The 18,338-nt window shown below is 43.9% G+C and overlaps 1 protein-coding gene across 1 annotated transcript in view; it reads left to right on the forward strand.

Moving 5' to 3' along the window:
• The window catches only part of UBE2E2 (ubiquitin conjugating enzyme E2 E2), a 511,995-nt gene extending 510,817 nt beyond the window's left edge, over positions 1-1,178 (forward strand). Inside the window, exon 6 of the mRNA XM_063922208.1 lies at positions 331-1,178. Coding sequence (XP_063778278.1) covers positions 331-428 — 98 coding nt within the window. The 3' untranslated portion in view covers positions 429-1,178. The remainder of the gene's footprint in view (positions 1-330) is intronic.
• The last annotated feature ends 17,160 nt before the right edge of the window (positions 1,179-18,338 follow it).

An 18,338-nucleotide genomic window follows, 5' to 3' on the forward strand; every position in this document is an offset into this window, starting at 1 on the left:
GAGGGGTGTTCCATATGCTCACTACATCATATGACTACGGTTGTCATAGCATTCACTGACACTGTTCAGAATTGTAAGTCATTACAAGCTGTCTGAAGAGACAAACCAAGGGAGAATTATAGTATATAGCCTGCCCTAGTAATTTATGTTAAATTGGAAAAAAATTGCACTTGTTCATATGACTTGCTTTACATGATAATAAATCTTTCAGGTAGGAAGGGGGAGGTTCACTGTGTCTAAGATAGTAGAGTATGGAATACAAGAGAGCGAACAGTCAATTTTTTTTTTGATCTAATGACAACTACTGTATGTGTTCTGTCTCTCTTGCAGCTGACCCTCTTGTCGGAAGTATCGCCACCCAGTACATGACAAACAGAGCAGAGCATGACAGAATGGCCAGACAGTGGACCAAGAGATATGCCACATAGGATTTATCACACTGGACCTGAGCAAGCACATTCACTAAGTGCATCAATAGCTCTTTTCTTGACTTTTTATTTTTACATTTTGTGACAAAATACTGTATGTCCTTTTTTATTAAGACTTTGTTAACTTGAATTCCCCCCCAAAATATGTGGGGATTTTAGTTTTTGTGTAAGAATTGTTGAATATGTGATAGGTTAGAGCTTTGTTTGAAAGCCTTGTATCAATATTTGTGTTTGATTTTTTTTTTATGGAGATGGGGGACTATAATTTAATTTTCAGTTGCCTCATCTCTGTTTCTTAGTGTTAGATTTTATTTTCTTTTATTATTTTTTTTAAATATTTGATTTTTTTGTACCTAAAGTCTTTCATGGTGGGTGCATGCTTCAGGGAACATTGTTTTATAAATAATATTAAAAGCAAGAATCACTGTGCATAACTAGACTCTGTTTCCCCCACTAAAGACTTTCTAAATGAACAAAAGGGGTATTTTGAGCTATTTAAAATTGCTTGTAAATTACGTTAGCAGGATGTGGAACCGTTGATGTACACTTGTGTTATAAAGCACTCAATAAAAACACTGAAGATTATACATATTTCTTGCTAAGCCGAATTGAGCGCAACATACAGCTACAAAACCATGGATGGGTACAAGTAGATATCTTAAAGGGAAGCTGTTATGAAGAATAGTTCTTTGTGTAATGTACAGTAGTGTCATGCAGTACAATGAAAATAAAAGTGCCAGTTTTATTTGCTTTACCGTTATCGTTTTTTGGAATTGTAACATGTAGAGGAACAATAGCAAAGCAAAGGCTCCAATGTAAACTTGTCAGTCAAATGATCCCATACAAGATGATAACACATTGGGCGGAATTCAATTGTTTCCGCCCCCTATCAAACCCGCCGGCATCTATTCAATTGTTTCTCTTGATGGGCGCGATATCAGCATTTTAGCTTGCTACCCCTAGGGGTGGCAAACTGAAATGTGCAAAAAGTGACACGTTTAAGCACCCATACGGGACTTTTCGTTATCGCGCCCATGAATGTAGTCTGGTTTAGCTCCTTTACGCGATAGGGGCAATAATGGGGGACAATTGAATATAAGCCCGCGATCTACCGTCACTTTAGACAGTAGACTGGGCATGATATGTCAATTGTATATCGCCCATTGGACAGTATTCAGTTGATTACCATGCCCGATCTCCCGTCTAAAGTGACGGGAGATCGCGGGGGCGATATTCAATTGTAGGAAGTTTTTGCATTAATTGGGTCCATAGAGGTCGGGTTTAGCCGCATATAGCAGCTAACCCAGACCAAAGTGCTGGGCGCGATTGCGAAAACTGGCGTTTCGGCACCCAAACAGGTTACTTTATGTGCATTTCAGCTAGTCACCCCCTGGGGGGTAGCAAGCTGAAATTCAGATGCCAGCAGCCATTGTATAGTTACTAGATGATTCATGGAGCCCTACGGGCGCTCTTCACACCGTCGTAAGGGGCTACGCCCTCTTAACCACTGCACAACTTTGAGGTGTTCAATAGTTGTATTGCTGTTGCAAATGGGTCTGTACATGCTGTGAAGGGTTGGCTGTGGGGAGGGATGGAAATGGTGGAGGGAGTAGGGATGTGCTGTGTGTAAGGGAGGGGCGGGTGGTGGAGACGTGGGTTCAGAGGGGGTGCATCGTATGGCAGAGGGGGTTCATAGGTGCTGCTTGTGGGGGAGGTGCAGGTGGTTGAGGTTCAGGGGTGGAGGTTCTAGTTGATAGGTTTTGGGGGGGTTGAGGGTGGATTGTGGAGGGTGGCAAAGGTATTGTGGTTGGTGGAGTGGTGGTTGTGTGGGTTACGTGGATTGGGAAAGAGGGTCCCTAAGGTGCTATGGGTGGTGGATGGCTGGGTGCCTGCTAGACAGTGGATGGTGGCCGGTGTATGTATATGCTGTGGTCTAGGGATGGTGGAGAAGACTGGAGGTATTGTGTTTGGGGGATTTGTGGGTGCAGGGGCCAGGTGGATGGGGGAGGGTGTCCGAAGGTGCCATGGGTGGGAGAGATCCACCTGGGTGGGTGGGTGGATTGTAGAGGGTATTGGGAGGTGTGGTGTGTGCAAGGGAGTGGGGTAGGCGGATGGGGACGGTTGTGTGGAGGGGTGGGGCATTTGGGGAAGGAGGGGCAAGTATGGGGCTAACTTGGTTGGTGGATGGCCTTGTGAGGTGCAGCGGCTGTTGCGCGAGTGGCTGCGTTATGGTCCATTTCATGTGAAGGGTGGCATGCCTCCACACTGTGTGGCTGCGGCATTTGATTTTATTGCGGGTCAGGCGATCGCGTCCCCTGTTCTGCGGTCTGGCTGTCATCCGGCAGGCATAGTGTTTCCCCCGGAGAGGAGCATGGGTCGACCTTAGGTTGCTAAGTGTGGCGTTCTGGCACCATCCCGCTGCACATATTCTGCTCCGCTTGCCGGCCAGCATGGCACTTCCCTGTCTGTATGCGGCAGGTGGTGATATAGGGGTGCATGAGGGAGCGTCCCCCGGCGTGGGGTGCGGGTGTAAGCCGCCAGGCATGGTGTCTACCCGGGAGAAGAGCGGCGCCTGCCCACCAGCTGTTTCCAAGTACCCTCCGTATCGGCTGTGTTCCCCTCCCTGCTGATGCTGGCAGTAACTGTCGCTGTTGCTACCGCTGTCCATGGTCACCTCCCTATACTGTAGGTAGTGTCACTGGGCATCTTGTACCTGACTCTGCTGCTGCTCCCTGCAGATGCAGTTGACTCTGCCCAGCGTTAGTCACAGAGTGACAGATCTGGGCTAATATATATATGATAATTGAATAGCTCCATTTGGGCGCCATCTAGTGACTGCCAGCGTAAAAACTATTGAATTCCACCCATTGAGCCAGTTGTTGACCAAATTTCCTAGTGCTGTTCTCTAGTGAAGAGATCTGATCTGGTCCTATACTATTAACCAAAACACTTGCAATGCACAGTACACTGTATAAGCTGAAATGCCCGCTGAATGAATAGTTAAGAAAATTCTCTTTTTTTGAGAGGACAGTGTGTGTAAAAACAATTTTGAGACATGTGCCATCATCATTACTACAGTATGTCTTCTTTTAAAATAATTTTTTCATTTAAAGATTGAAGTGATAGAATTTTGCAGCAAAATAACAAGAGAGCTGCAGAAATGACCTGTCACTGAATGCACACAGCCAGCAAATAAACACACAAGGTCGGTGAATGAACAGTGTGACTTACTTTAATAACACTAAATGAGACGTTTGTTATGACTGAGAGGTTTCAACAATAAGCCTGAAATTGTTCATTCCCCAGTAGTGTTCATTCACTGGCTGGTGCACCCTAGATAAAACTATAAATAAAAACAACAACCTGGCAGTGCACACTCTGTAACTGCGAGGAGTATAGGCTCCTCCTATTACAGTAACAATGAGCCTGAGGCTGACCAATGCAGTTGATGGTATCTCTAGGAGGAGGGAAAGGACACAAAACCAGCATGCCCTTTCCATAGGCTACAGGATGAATACCTCTGAGCTGTGGGTGTCAGGTAATAAACACGATTGGAACTCCTGCAGTGGCCACTTTTGACGCAAAGGGGCAGATATATTAACCTGGAGAAGGCATAAGGAAGTGATAAACCAGTGATAAGCGCAAGGTGATAAACGCACCAGCCTGTTAGCTTCTGTCAATTTACATATTGGAGCTGACTGGCTGGTACATTTATCTTCTTGCACTTATCACTGGTTTATCACTTCCTTAGGCCTTCTCCAGGTTAATACATTTGTCCCAGTGTTCCCCATCATAGAGGAAACTATCCCAGGCTGTATGTGGCTAGTTGGGGTCAGGTGCATAACTAGATATTTGTAAGCCTAACAGCAAAAACTTGTAAGGAGCTTCATGTCCATAATGTTAACCAGCTTCTCACCACCTCAGGCTTTCCGAGGCTCCCTCTACTGATCAACCCATGGCTGCTGTAGTGAGTAATAAGCAACCACTTATAGACTCCCTTGTTGTTCTTATGACAGCTCGAGCACTAGAGCAGTCTTTCCCAATTCTGGTGCTTGTTACATCTGTATAGTTACCATATTCATCCCCCTATACTAGGCACTATCTATCAAAGAACATTTAAGGTGTTGTCTGATTGTACCTTTTACTTGCTGCATTATGCAAACATGTAAGTAGATTGATCATTGTATTATTAATTGATATCAACATGATCTTAATACTAGTGATTCACATTCATTATACACACACACACACACACACACATTAAAGCCCATAAACAAAAGAAATGACGGCTTCAGACACGTTTATTAAATATTTTCTTCAGAAACTTCAATAATTGCCGTACAGTAAATACACTTACAGTGCTCACAGCACACAAGGTTCCAGGGTTCACTTTATACAATGAAGCTAATTAGGAATACACTGATGCTACCATCTTTTGCAGGCCAGAAAATATACACCCACAAAAAAAAAAAAATATATATATATATATATATATATATATGTATATATATATGTATATATATATCTTTGTATTATGATTTTAATTTTAGGGCCCCCCTGTCTTAAATGCCCCAGGCCCCCCAATGCCTTAATCCAGCTCTGGAGACATCCATCCTGGAGGTCAAGGTCTGAGACTACTTGGAGGGGAGGGTATGGAGACAAAAAAGGACAAGATAAACAATAGGGAGAAGAGGACAAAGAAGAGGCAGCAAGACTATCAATTAGAGATGAGCGGGTTCGGTTCTCCGAGATCCGAACTTCACCTATTTTACACGGTTCCGAGGCAGCCTCGGATCTTCCCGCCTTGCTCGGTTAACCCGAACGCGGCCGAACGTCATCATCGCGCTGTCGGATTCTCGCGAGATTCGTATTCTATATAAAGAGCCGCGCGTCGCCGACATTTTCACTCATGCATTGGAGATTGAACGGAGAGGACGTGGCTACGTTCTCTGCCTGAAAAGCTCCATATCTGTGCTCAGTGTACTGGAAATATCAACGTTCTCTGCCTGAAAACGCTCCATATCTGTGCTCAGTGTGCTTCATTTTGGTGACCAACAGTATATAGTTGTACAGTACAGTTGGCCATTGCTGTGTCACTGCAAGTATCCATTCCATATCTGTGCTGCATTATTGTGAGCAGTATATAGTAGGACAGTGCAGCATTTTGGTGACCAGCAGTATACATCTATAGTACAGTACAGTAGGCCATTGCTGTATCTTGCAGCTCTGCGTCACTGCAAGTATCCATTCCATATCTGTGCTGCATTTTTGTGAGCAGTATATATAGTAGTACAGTGCAGCATTTTGGTGACCAGCAGTATACATATATAGTACAGTACAGTAGGCAATTGCTGTATCTTGCAGTTCTGTGTCACTTCTAGTATCCTGATCAGTGCTCAATATCTGCTGCGTTGTTGTGACCAGTATGTATACTGTACTGTGCGACGTGTGTTATACACCTGGTGATTACTTATTATACATCCTGTAATCTGTACTGAGCAATGTGTAAGATACACCTTGGGATTATACACCCTATATACTGTACTGTGCGATGTGTGTTATACACCTGGTGATTATACATCCTGTAATCTGTACTGAGCGATGTGTGAGATACACCTGGGGTTTATACACCCTGTATACTGTACTGAGCGATGTGTGAGATACACCTGGTGATTATACACCCTATATTATTATTATTATCCTTTATTTATATGGCGCCACAAGGGTTCCACAGCGCCCAATTACAGAGTACATAAATAATCAAACAGGAAAACAGCAACTTACAGTTGATGACAGTATAGGACAAATAAACAGGGTAAATAAACATAGTTACATCAGAAGATGACACTGGAATAAGTATCAGGTGGCAGAAGACTGCTGGATGTGGTACAGTTGAAGATTATTAAAGTAAGAGAGAGGATAAGCACATGAGGGAAGAGGGCCCTGCTCGTGAGAGCTTACAATTTTAAAGGGGAGGGGTAGACAGACATGGGTGACACAGAATGGGGTACATAGAGAATGTGGAACAGAGGGTTAGGATGAGATTTGGTGAAGAAGTGGACCCCTAGAAGGCACAAGTCAATACTTAACATTGCAACATTTTACTGGGCTATGCAGGAGAAAATGAAAAATAGGAGGGGGGGGGGGGGGGATCGATAACTTATACCGCTTTCAAAAAGGTCAATGGAAGCTGAAATAATGGACAACTACCTCATGGAAGCCAGATACAGTATACCAAACAGTACTTAGCAGAGTTAGGAATGAGTGCTTATGAAATACAGTAACATTGTCATAATATTTCAGAAACTGCATGGCTAGTCTCTTGCACTCTTTTGCTCTAATACACCACCTGCGTTAGGATTTATATTCAAAAACATGTCTCCATAATCCCATGTAAGGGAAAGAGAACAAACGTTCTCAAACAACGGTATCTCAATTTCTTTTTCCTCTGGGAAGGGATTGTGGATTTGCAGGAATATCTGAGCATTTCTGTAATCAGAAAGCAGCGACTTTCTACAAATGTTTACAAATAATTCCAGTGATTTTGTCATTTTCTTCCAGTGATTTGGACCAATAATACCATTGATTAGAACGAATAATTCCAGTGATATTGAGGTGTTTGTGTCGCTTAGCTTAGCCGTCCAACGACCACAGTGCCTCTTTTTCTCTTTTCTTTCCATCATGTGCTGTTTGGGGCCAATTTTTTAAGTGCCATCCTATTTGACACTGCAGTGCCACTCCTAGATGGGTCAGGTGTTTGTGCCGCCCTCTTGGGTCGCTTTACTTAGTCATCCAGCGACCTCGGTGCAAATTTTAGGACTAAAAATAGTATTGTGAGGTGTTCAAAATAGACTGGAAATGAGTGGAAATTGTGGTTATTGAGGTTAATAATACTATAGGATCAAAATTACCCCCAAATTCTATAATTTAAGCTGTTTTTGAGGGGTTTTTGAAAGAAAAACACCCGAATCCGCCAAAAAATTTTCAGGGAGGTTTTGCCAAAACGCGTCCTAATCCAAAACACGGCCGCATAACCGAATCCATAACCAAAACACAAAACCCGAAAAATTTCCGGTGCACATCTCTACTATCAATGGTGAAGTAGATGGACATATACTTACTTTTCGAGTACTGGTGATTATGTTACAAGTAGCACTAAATATACATATCTTATTTTGTGGGTGTATATTTTATGGCCTGCAAAAGGTGGTAGCTTCAGTGTATTCCTAATTAGCTTCATTGTATTAAGTGAACCCTGGAACCTTGTGTGCTGTGAGCACTGTAAGTGTATTTACTGTACAGGCATTTATTGAAGTTTCTGAAGAAAATATTTAATAAACGTGTCTGAAGCCGTCATATATTTGTATTATGATTTTAATTTTAGGGCCCCCCTGTCTTAAATGCCCCAGGCCCCACAATGCCTTAATCCAGCTCTGGAGACATCTATCCTGGAGGTCAAGGTCTGAGACTACTTGGAGAGGAGGGTATGGAGTCAAAAAAGGACAAGATAAACAATAGGGAGAAGAGGACAAAGAAGTGGCAGCAAGACTATCAATGGTGAAGTAGATGGACATATACTTACTTTTCGAGTTCTGGGAGATTATGTTACAAGTAGCACTAAATATACATATCTTATATTTCTGCAGCAGGGTACATTGGTTTCCACAGGGAAACATCGGGTGTAAAGTGGATCTTGATCCAGGGAGGCACCAACAGGCTAAAGCTTTAGGCTGTCCCAGGATGAATTGTGGGGTCTTCTCTATAACCCCGCCTCCAAGCACTGTGAGCTCAGTTTTGAGTTGGTGCCTGCAGAAGCAGTCACTAACAAGAGGGCTGCACCAGGCAGCCCTGAAAAAGCTTTTTCTGACAGAAAATTTCTTAAAAACTGGGCTGTCAGCGCTGTATGTCATGGTGACAGCTCCATCACCTCCAAAGCTGCGTCGCATACTCCCGCAGCCTGTTCCCAAGTACCTGCGGCGGAGACGCTCCGGCTCTAGGCACACGTTCACAGATGCTCTCCTGGTTCACGTGGTTGCAATGGGGAGGTGGTAATAGGTTCCCCCATGCGGGACCCGCCACTAAATCGCGTTCCTGTCGCAGTCTAGGGAGACAGACTGCAATGCTGGCATGGACACTGTAACCGAGCAGGGACCCTACTATATCCACCAGGGCATAGGAGTACAGGTCGGATATACTAATATCCATTTTAATAAGACTCCATAGTACCAGGTGGTGAAGTCCAGCATAGAGGAACCGGTGCTTGACCTGTAGCCTCTCTCCCGGCCCAGGGCTCCATCTACTGCTGGTGTTCCCACCGTGGAGCTGCCTCACACTCTCCCTCACTCCCTGACTGAGACGCTGGGTGCCATTTTCTAAAATAGATATGACTGGTCTCCGAGACTGCAAGGCAAGGTCTCCTTTGTAATCCCGCCTGTACATCAGCACCGTGGTTTTACAAGCACTTAAGTATTCTACATGACAATATTAAGACAGCGTTAGTTAAGAACAAGTGTACCTGTGCCAGAATATATTGTACTAGTATTCTGATATATAGATCCGGTCTCAGACTGTGCATTGTTATATATAATATACATATACTAGTCCAGTGCAGTTTTATTGTATTACTAAAATAATTATCTGCATTGTCACTGTGACTGTGTGTACCTTTATCTGCTGTGTGGATTTCACTTTCAGTGTATCCCAGCTATATCTATCACTATATTCTGTACCCTAAGGGACTGGGTGCGTCAGGGTCCATATACAGTACTTCACAGTATTTACCGATTAAAGTGTACTCTACGGTTTACTCAGTCACCTAATACTGAATTTATTCGCTGGTATTGTGTACTGCGGGCTAAGTCGCATTATACAGGACTTATTCGCTGGTGTTTGTGTACTGTGTTTGCTGTCACATACTAGGGAATTTCTTCGCAGGTATTGTGCTCTGTCTGGCTGTATCGTACTAATACGCTCTGCAGTTGCATTCACTAATAATGTCTAACACAAAGGGTGGGAAATCCGAGGACGCTACCGCGTCCTGCAGCGCATGCCAAGGATTTGCCTGAGGGGGAAGTTTGCATGACTGTCTGTGTACTATGTGCCATACATCTCCCGGTCAGTCCGTGGCTCCTGTAACGATTCAGGAGTCACCTTGGCCGGCGTTCTCAACTATGCTCAATCCGCTTGTGACACGCCTTACCTTACTATGGGACCTCATGTGCAATTACAGCCACATATTATCCCTATGGTAAATCCGCCTTGGGCAAATAGTTTGTCTACCCAGTTGCAGCAATGGGGTCACTCCTTGGTTAGACATAAAACTGCCCCAAGTCACTCTCGCGTCACGGGGTCATCTAAGCGGGTTAATTCCTCACAATCCACTAATCTCTCAGAAGATTCTTCTGATGAGGATGTGGAGTATACTGTCCGGTCAGACACTGACACAGCTGCTTCTGACGAGGAATCCACTACTCAGGTAGATGTCCCTAACTTAGTGGTTGCTATTAAGCAGATCCTACAAATCACTGATGATGACGAGGATTCCACTACAGTGTCGAAGAAACCTGATGGGTTTGAACTTCAGAAGCTAACTAAAACGTTATTACTTCTGACCATCCAGTAGACATATGACAAGAACCCTGGTCTTTTTCAGGAATTAAATTCTCCCTGTCTAAAAGGATGGTAGCTCGCTATCTTCTCCCTACAGAGTTGTGTAACAAGTGGAAAAATTCACCACCGGTGGATTCCCATGTCACCTGTTTAGTGATGTCGTCTACTCTGCCTGTCACCAGGCATCTTGTGTGGAAAGATGCCTGAAGTCTATTTACTCCCTTACAGGTGCTGTACATAGACCCACTATAGCAGCCTCTTGGGTTTCAAAAAGGAACTGAAGCATGGGTTCAGGCATTAGAGGAAGAGCTGCCTTAGGATATATCTGACATTACCAGACAGTACCTGTCTCACATGACCACCGCCGCCTATTACATTCAGGAGGCGTCCTCTGAGGCAGGTGTGTTGGCTGCCAAGGCATCGACTATGTCTATCCTTGCTCGCCGTATTCTGTGGTTGAGGTCATGGAAGGTGGACCTGGACTCCAAAAAGACCTTGGAGGTACTCCCTTTTAAGGGAGACATCCTGTTTGGGGAAGACCTCAATAAAATTGTGGCAGACTTGGCTGCTGCTAAGACTGCCTTTCTCCTTAACACTACTCCTTCTGCACAAAAGGCAAAAGGTACTACTTTTCGCTCTGTTCTGCCTCAAGGGAAATCAAAAGGTCAGACATACCCGAGACAATCTCGTGCTTCCAAAAACACAAAGCCCAAGGCTAAACAATCCTGGGCATCCCATCAGCCTGCTTCTAAACACGACAAGCCTGCTGCATAATGGGACAAGCCTCCCCCTGGGGGATCCCAGGGTGGGAGGCCGACTTCTGCGATTCACCCAGGTCTGGTTAAAGACCACTTCAGACGCATGGGTGTGAGAAGTTGTCTCTCACAGGTACGCAGTCTCTTTCAAGAGGCATCCCCCTCGCCAGTTCTGCACAACGGTGATCCCTTCGGATCGTTACAGTTTCAAGCTCTACAAATGGTTGTGAGTTCCCTCCTGGATACAGGAGTAGTGGTGCCGGTATCTCTACCCCAGAGAGGCAGAGGATACTACTCGACCCTGTTTCTAGTACCGAAACCCAATGCGTTTTTCCGGCCTATACTCAACCTCAAATCACTGAACAAGTTTGTGAGAGTATCCAAGTTATGTATGGAAACACTGCACTCAATTGTACTGGCCATGGAACCCGGAGATTATATGGTATCCCTGGATATACAAGATGCTTACCTGCATATACCTATTGCCATATCGCATCAGCAATATCTGCACTTTGCTATTGGCATCCTTCACTATCATATCCAGGCCGTTTGCACTGGCCACGGCCCCTCGGATATTCACCAAGGTTATGGCCGTGATGACGGCTCATCTCCGTCGCCAGGGAGTAACGATCCTGCCGTATATCGGGATGACTTGCTGATCCTGGCAAACTCCCACGATGTCCTCATCAGTCATCTGCAACTGACGGTAAACTCACTACAAGCCTACAGATGGCTCATCAACTGGAAGAAGTCCTCGCTGGTCCCTGCTCGGAGCATGGTGCACCTGGGGCGCTGCTGGACACACACAGTCAATGGCTGTTTCTGTCTCCAGAGAAGGTCCTGAGGCTTCAGGACAGGATAAGATACTTCCTCTCTCACCCAAGAGTGTCGATACACTTGGCGATGCAAGTACTAGGCCTGATGGTGTCAGCTTTGGACATGGTAGAGTATGCTCAATTTCATTCCCGCCCTCTGCAGAGGTTAATCCTTTCCAAGTGGGACGGCCTACCTCATCGGATCAGGTCTCACATGATCTCCTTGACTCCGGAGGTTCGTCTATTGCTAACCTGGTGGCTACAGGACCAGCAGTTCCACAGGGGCCGTCCTTCTGGATCCTCAACTGGGTCTTACTGACTACGGATACCAGTCTGAGGGGCTGGGGTGTGGTGTTGGAGCAACACTCTTTCCAGGGTCGGTGGACCAGGAGGAATCACTCCTCCTGATAAACATTCTGGAATTGCGGGCAGTGTTCAATGCTTTGTCTCTCGCCCTGCCTCTGTTAAAGAACAGGCCTGTTCAAGTACTGTCAGGCAACGCCACCACAGTGACATACATAAACCATCAAGGAGGCATTCGAAGCCGCATGGCAATGAAGGAAGTGTCAAAAATCCTTTGTTGGGCGGAACGCTGTCTGCCAGCAATATCAGCATGGGATCTGTCGGTTGTCCTGAATGCCCTGCAAGAGTCTCCATTTGAACTTCTTGAGTCAGTGGACCTTAAATGGCTCACAGTCAAGGTCCTGTTCCTACTGGCTATTGCCTCTGCTAGGAGGGTGTCAGACCTAGGCGCTTTGATGTGTCATCCACCCTTCCTGATATTTTACCGTGACCGGGCAGTTCTTAGAACTCGCCCTGGTTATTTACCTAAGGTGGTGTCATCTTTTCACCTAAACCAAGAGATTGTGGTTCCTACCTTCATCTCTTCTGGTTTGTCCTCCAAAGAGCGGTCTTTGGATGTGATATGGGCTCTCCGTATATACGTGGAGAGGACTGCCTCTATCTGAAGTTCAAATTCCTTTTTGTACGGATTGGTTTTCACAAACGTGGCTGGCCTGCGAATAAGCAATACCTGGCCAGATGGATTAGAATGGTGAATGCACAGTCTGGACTCCCAGTTCCTACTGCTATTATTGCCCATTCTACTCTGTCTGTTGGACCTTCTCGAGCGGCCCGCCGTGGCGCATCCGCTGAACAATTGTGCAAGGCGGCTGCGTGATCTTCAGTGAACACATTCATTAGGTTCTATGCCTTTGATACTTCCGCCTCCCAGGATGCTTCCTTTGGACGCCGGTTTCTCATACCCCTAAGGCGCATCCCCTCTCTTGAGGAACTGCTTTAGGACATCACCCAATGTTTCCCTGTGAAAACCAGTGTACCCTGCTGCAGAAAAGGAGATTTATGGTAGACTTATTGTTAAATCTCTTTCCGCAAAGTACATTGGGTTCCACAGGGCGCCCACCCTGACACACCTAGCTTCTATAGGTTTGTATGGCATTAGCCGCTGGTCCCTTTTCCTGTCGTGAGAATGTGGTTCAATGTGACTAACATCTGCCTTCTCTTTTGCCTGCTCCTACATTGGACTGGTTAACAAAACTGAGCTTGATTTTTTATTATCACAGGCACAACGTGACCTGACCTATTCAAAATCTAAATACTTTAGATGGGATAACAAAACAGACCGCTTGTTGGCCATTATGTCAAAATCCCAAGCCCCAAGAAAATTGATCATGGCAATAAAAAATCCAAATTCAACGTCAGTTGATACCACCACCCCACGTATTCTTCAACACTTTGAAACCTATTTTTCTAATTTATATGGTGCATGCCCATTTGATCAAACCGTACACAATCACATGATGTCTGAGGCAGATCTCCCACCATTGTCTAACTCTCAGAATGAAATTCTTCAACAGGACATATCATTAGATGAGGTGACGCTTGCAATTTCTAATTTAAAATTACACAAATCGCCAGGCCCTGATGCGTTATCCAACTAATATTATAAGATACTTCAGGGACATATGGCCCCCATATTAGTGGACTTACTTAACAATATTCTTTGACATAACACAGTTTTTCCACCCCTGGCAGGTGTCCGTATAGAGCTAACAGGGAGCGCAGTACTTACAGATACACAGCTCCAGTACATAGGCGTAGTAGGACCAGTACACTACCAGGGTGAGCACCCAGCCCACCATTCGCTGGCAGCACCGCAGGGCGTGAGACGCTGCCATGATCCCGGAGCAACCGGCACTGAGCTGCTGCTGAGCCCCTGCTCAGCAAGCAGCCCAGCAAAGAATGATGTTATACATTGCAGTGCATAGTAAATATTCAGCACTTCTTGTAACTGTACTCTGCTGTGATCAGGTGCTTGGAGGAGTTCTGTAATTCCCCTGAGTATTCTGAGCAGTGAATCGCAGCAGCAGAGTACAAGAACACACAACCACAGCTAGTTATCATTTCAGTAGTGCAGCCTCGTTCCATGCTTGGCATTCTACTCCCTCTGCCTCCTGATTTATATTTCTGCCTGTGGAAAGGAGAGCAGGGCTTCCGATATAGGGACTATGTAAAGGCTGCTTCAGTTATTTGTAGGTATACAGCAGTGGTGCCGAGAGAAGGGGGGGAGGTACAAATTACCCGGGCCTAGGTCTGATGGAGGGGCCCAGTGAGGGTCCAGTAGGGGCCCAGCCCCAACCCCCCCCCCCTCCCCCTTACTTAGCAGCTGCAGCTCTTCACCTCAGCCCAGCACAAGCTGCTGTGTACTGGGCTGCAGTGTAGCCATGGAGGTGCTTAAAATACTAATTTGTTCACTATTTTTTTTCTAAGGGTACATGACCACATGTCCTGTGATTAGGCCATGCCCCTTGAAAAGTACCTGGGCCCAGCCCGGCTCTCGACTGCCCTGATATACAGTACTGTGCAAAAGTTTTAGGTAGGTATAGAAAAATTGCTGCAAAGTAAATAGAAGTGTTAATAGTTTATTTTTATCAATGAACAAAGGCAAACTGAATGAACATAAAAAAAATGTAAATTAAATCAATATTTTGTGTGACCACCGTTTGCCTTCAAAAAAGCATCAATTCTTCTAGGTACACTTGCACACAGTTTTTGAAGGAACTCGGCAGTAAGGTTGTTTCAAACATCTTGGACACTAACCACAGATCATCTGTGGATGTATGCTTGCTGAAATACTTCTGTCTCTTCATGGTATACCAGTCAGACTCAATGATGTTGAGATCAGGGCTCTGTGGGGGCAATATCATTACTTCCAGGACTCCTTGTTCTTCTTTACGCTGAAGATAGTTCTTAATGAAATTGGCTGTATGTTTGGGGTCGTTGTCCTGCTGCAGAATAAATTTGGAGCCAATCAAACGCCTCCCTGATGGTATTGCTTGATGGATAAGTACCTGACTTCTCTAGACAGTCCCGAGTGTAGAGAAAGACACCCATGAATAATGTGTGTGCAAAAATACAAACACACATTTTCTCATGTATTTATTATCATTTACATTCTATACTTTGCAAACTTGGGGCTCACCCACTGGTAGAACTCTAGCTGGTAGTCTGACTGCTGTCATCTGCCAACTTTAAAGGCTAAAATTTCACCCAGTGGAGGAGTAGCGGCCTACTGACCTTTAATTTTATAATTGCAATGATCTCACCCAATCCATCATCTTATCCGCTAAAGGACTCAGTCACACTAGCACTTCATCCCTAAGTGATTCAGGGAATAAAATGGGTGACTCACCTCCACCACTCATGTCCTTGACTGATAATAACATGGCTCAACTACTAACTCACCCAACTCCATTACACTCACACAGAGTTTGGTGTCTTTTAACGGCAACCAAATAAGCAGTTTAACTTGAAGCAAATAAAGTGTTAAGCTCATGAAAAGCTATAAAACTTTTTGACACATGGGAGAGCTATATTGTCACTTTATCTCCACAACTTAAAGGCTAATTTTGGAAATGTTTCTGAGGTACACTGTGGTATGAAACTCAAAACTATACTCTGGATCCCCCAATACCTATTGATTGTAACCCCTCTGGATGACCATGACTCACAGGCCTAGGTCTTCTCTTCCACATGGTCCTTGACATATGCTTCTTGATATACACATAAGCCATTAATATTGTTATAAATCACATAATGCTATTGTCATGCATGTCAAATGTATTCTAAATAGATAATATGTCAAAGGTGCAATTTGGTTGACTAAGAGAATACTTACCAACAATTACTGATTATTTACCAAAGATACATGAAAACCCGGTAGCCACAGTCATTGTGGAGAACCAGATAGAAGGCTGTATTCAGTCATGTTAACATCTAATTACCTACCTTGCACACTACAAAGAATGGTCTAAGAGATTTGTCTGCTTATCAGTATATTAGATCAAGGAAAACAAGGCAACCATCATTGATTTATCACCAGGAGCATGCGTTTTATTGATTATGTGTTTACAGATGTACGGTACTTTAAACTGGCATGAGCGCTCGAAGGTGAATGATGTGGGATTTAAGAGATTGAAAATGTATAGGATGTTATATTGAATATCATAAAATGTATTTAGATAAATTACATCAATAGGTATACAGTATTTCCAAATGTGCATATATAATTCAATGTATGAGATATTCTAGACAGTTTGCTGATTTTAAAATATAAAACAAAATATCTAAAGTGTAACAATAAACTGTAATTACATGATGTAAATAACTAAATAAATCTCTTATATCATACTCCAAGCAACTCTCAGCGTCCCCACACCACTATAAGTTACCTTTATATACACATACTATAAGGCAAGGCAGCAGGAAGCCTCTACCGAGACTGCGCAATTAGGATTTTACATACTATACTGTGATTATATTAATGAAGACAGGGTTATGGGGCCAAAACATCAGCAATCATTGGGGACAATTCTGGCTGGGATTGCTGATGAGGAGATGATGGAGCAGGAGATGTCTCCAGCAGCTGAACAGAGGATAAACAAAAAGTTGTAGTAAAGTAAAAATGGGACGCAATGAACAGTACTAAGGATATAAAGAATGGAGCAAGTGAGAGTAAAGGCATGCAAAGTAGTGTGCAGCAAAAAAAAATATTAAGCCAATGGGACAGAGCAGGAGCTATGGATAGAGGAGTGAAACTTAAGGATAACAATAGCTGAGAGAGCTATCAATAGGTGAACAGTGACATATGGCAAAGGTAAAGTTAAATATGGAGGAATAAGAATTGCTTGAGATGTTAGTGTTCACTTGTGTGAGTCAGTGACTGAGGTTGGCAGGGAGCAGAGCATAATAAGCGGACAATAACGAGAAATAAGATGCTAGAGAAAAGCCGTTTTTGAGTGTGTAGGATATATGGTGGTGTGATGTGACCGCTGTGGATAAAGCTATAGGAAAGTGCAGTATAGAGATTGGGGAGGAGCAGTTCATCTAGACAGCACAGGAAGCAGAGCAGGCACATTTGCTTAAGATAAAAAATGGTTTTCTTATAAGAAGGTGCAGAGTGGTGGTGAAATTGAAGCACAAAACTATTTCAAATTTCAGTTATAACTAGTGTAAGCTTGTGATGTAAAGCTTGGCAATCTGTGATTTACAGACTAGATGAACAATAGTCTCGGAGAGATGATTCAATTCAGCAGGATGACCAGAACAGTTGGGTAAAGGCACATTGAGGCCAGTGACATATAGGCACAAAGGATAATAAGTGATAATTAGCTACAAAGCATTACAGTGGCACATTGGTTTGATTAAGAAGAGTTAGCTAAGTCAACAGTTGCAGAAAGCACAGAAGTAAACAATTGAGACTATCTGTGAAGAGACATGAAAGAGCCAGTGGAAACATAAACTAGTTTTGTGTGGAAAATGGAGCCAGGGGCAGGTGAAAGTAGCTGAGGTAATAAAATGAGATAATTTTTAAGGGAAGGAGATAACAAGATAAGCCATTTATTACTCTTCCAATTTGGTGTCGGCAGATGGATAGTTGCATGATGGACAGTATCTCACAGAAGACATCATATGAGAGGTGAAATGAGGAAGTGAGATTTCATAGAGAGAAGGGTAAACAAAGTTCCCCAATAGCACAGAGTTATTGGGGACGAGGGGGTGCACGTCTATGTGAAACAAAGGTCTTAAAATCAACCTCTACATTTCATATCCAAAAATTGGATGTTTTTCAGTTCATAGATAATATTGGTGATAGTTCTGAGACCAGAAGATCTTACTGGTGGGTTGAGTATGATATGTCAACGTCGACCATGTCAACATACATCATGTAGACATGGTCAACACAGTGTCATAAATACTATTTTTAATTAATAGTATTTACATTAGGCCACTCCCCCATTACCTAGGCCCAGTCACACTGTCTACGGCAATGAACATTACCCCTTTATATGACACTGAGGAAACCTTGAGCTGTAATATCAATTAAAGGTGATAACTAATTTTTATTATATAAAAAAAAATACAGTTGTATTTCAGGAGTTGTCCTTGCAAACTCTCGAAGGTACCGGGTAACCTCAGCTAGCACATCAGGCTGCTTTGCATGGACCAACTCTGCTGAGTCAGCAAAAGGAGCTAATCATAAACCTGGTATCCTCGCATATGTTAAGCCATCCACGTAATAACCAGCCTCTGTAATGATCCCTAAACAAACTGTGGGTTTTATCCAGGAAATGTGACAATTGCTACAATGGCATAGTGTCAAGGTCCAATAAATAGGCATTATTATATATCAATAGATAAACAATACTTAT

Source organism: Pseudophryne corroboree, chromosome 5, assembly GCF_028390025.1.
Source record: "Pseudophryne corroboree isolate aPseCor3 chromosome 5, aPseCor3.hap2, whole genome shotgun sequence".
Classification (NCBI taxonomy): Eukaryota; Metazoa; Chordata; class Amphibia; order Anura; family Myobatrachidae; genus Pseudophryne; species Pseudophryne corroboree.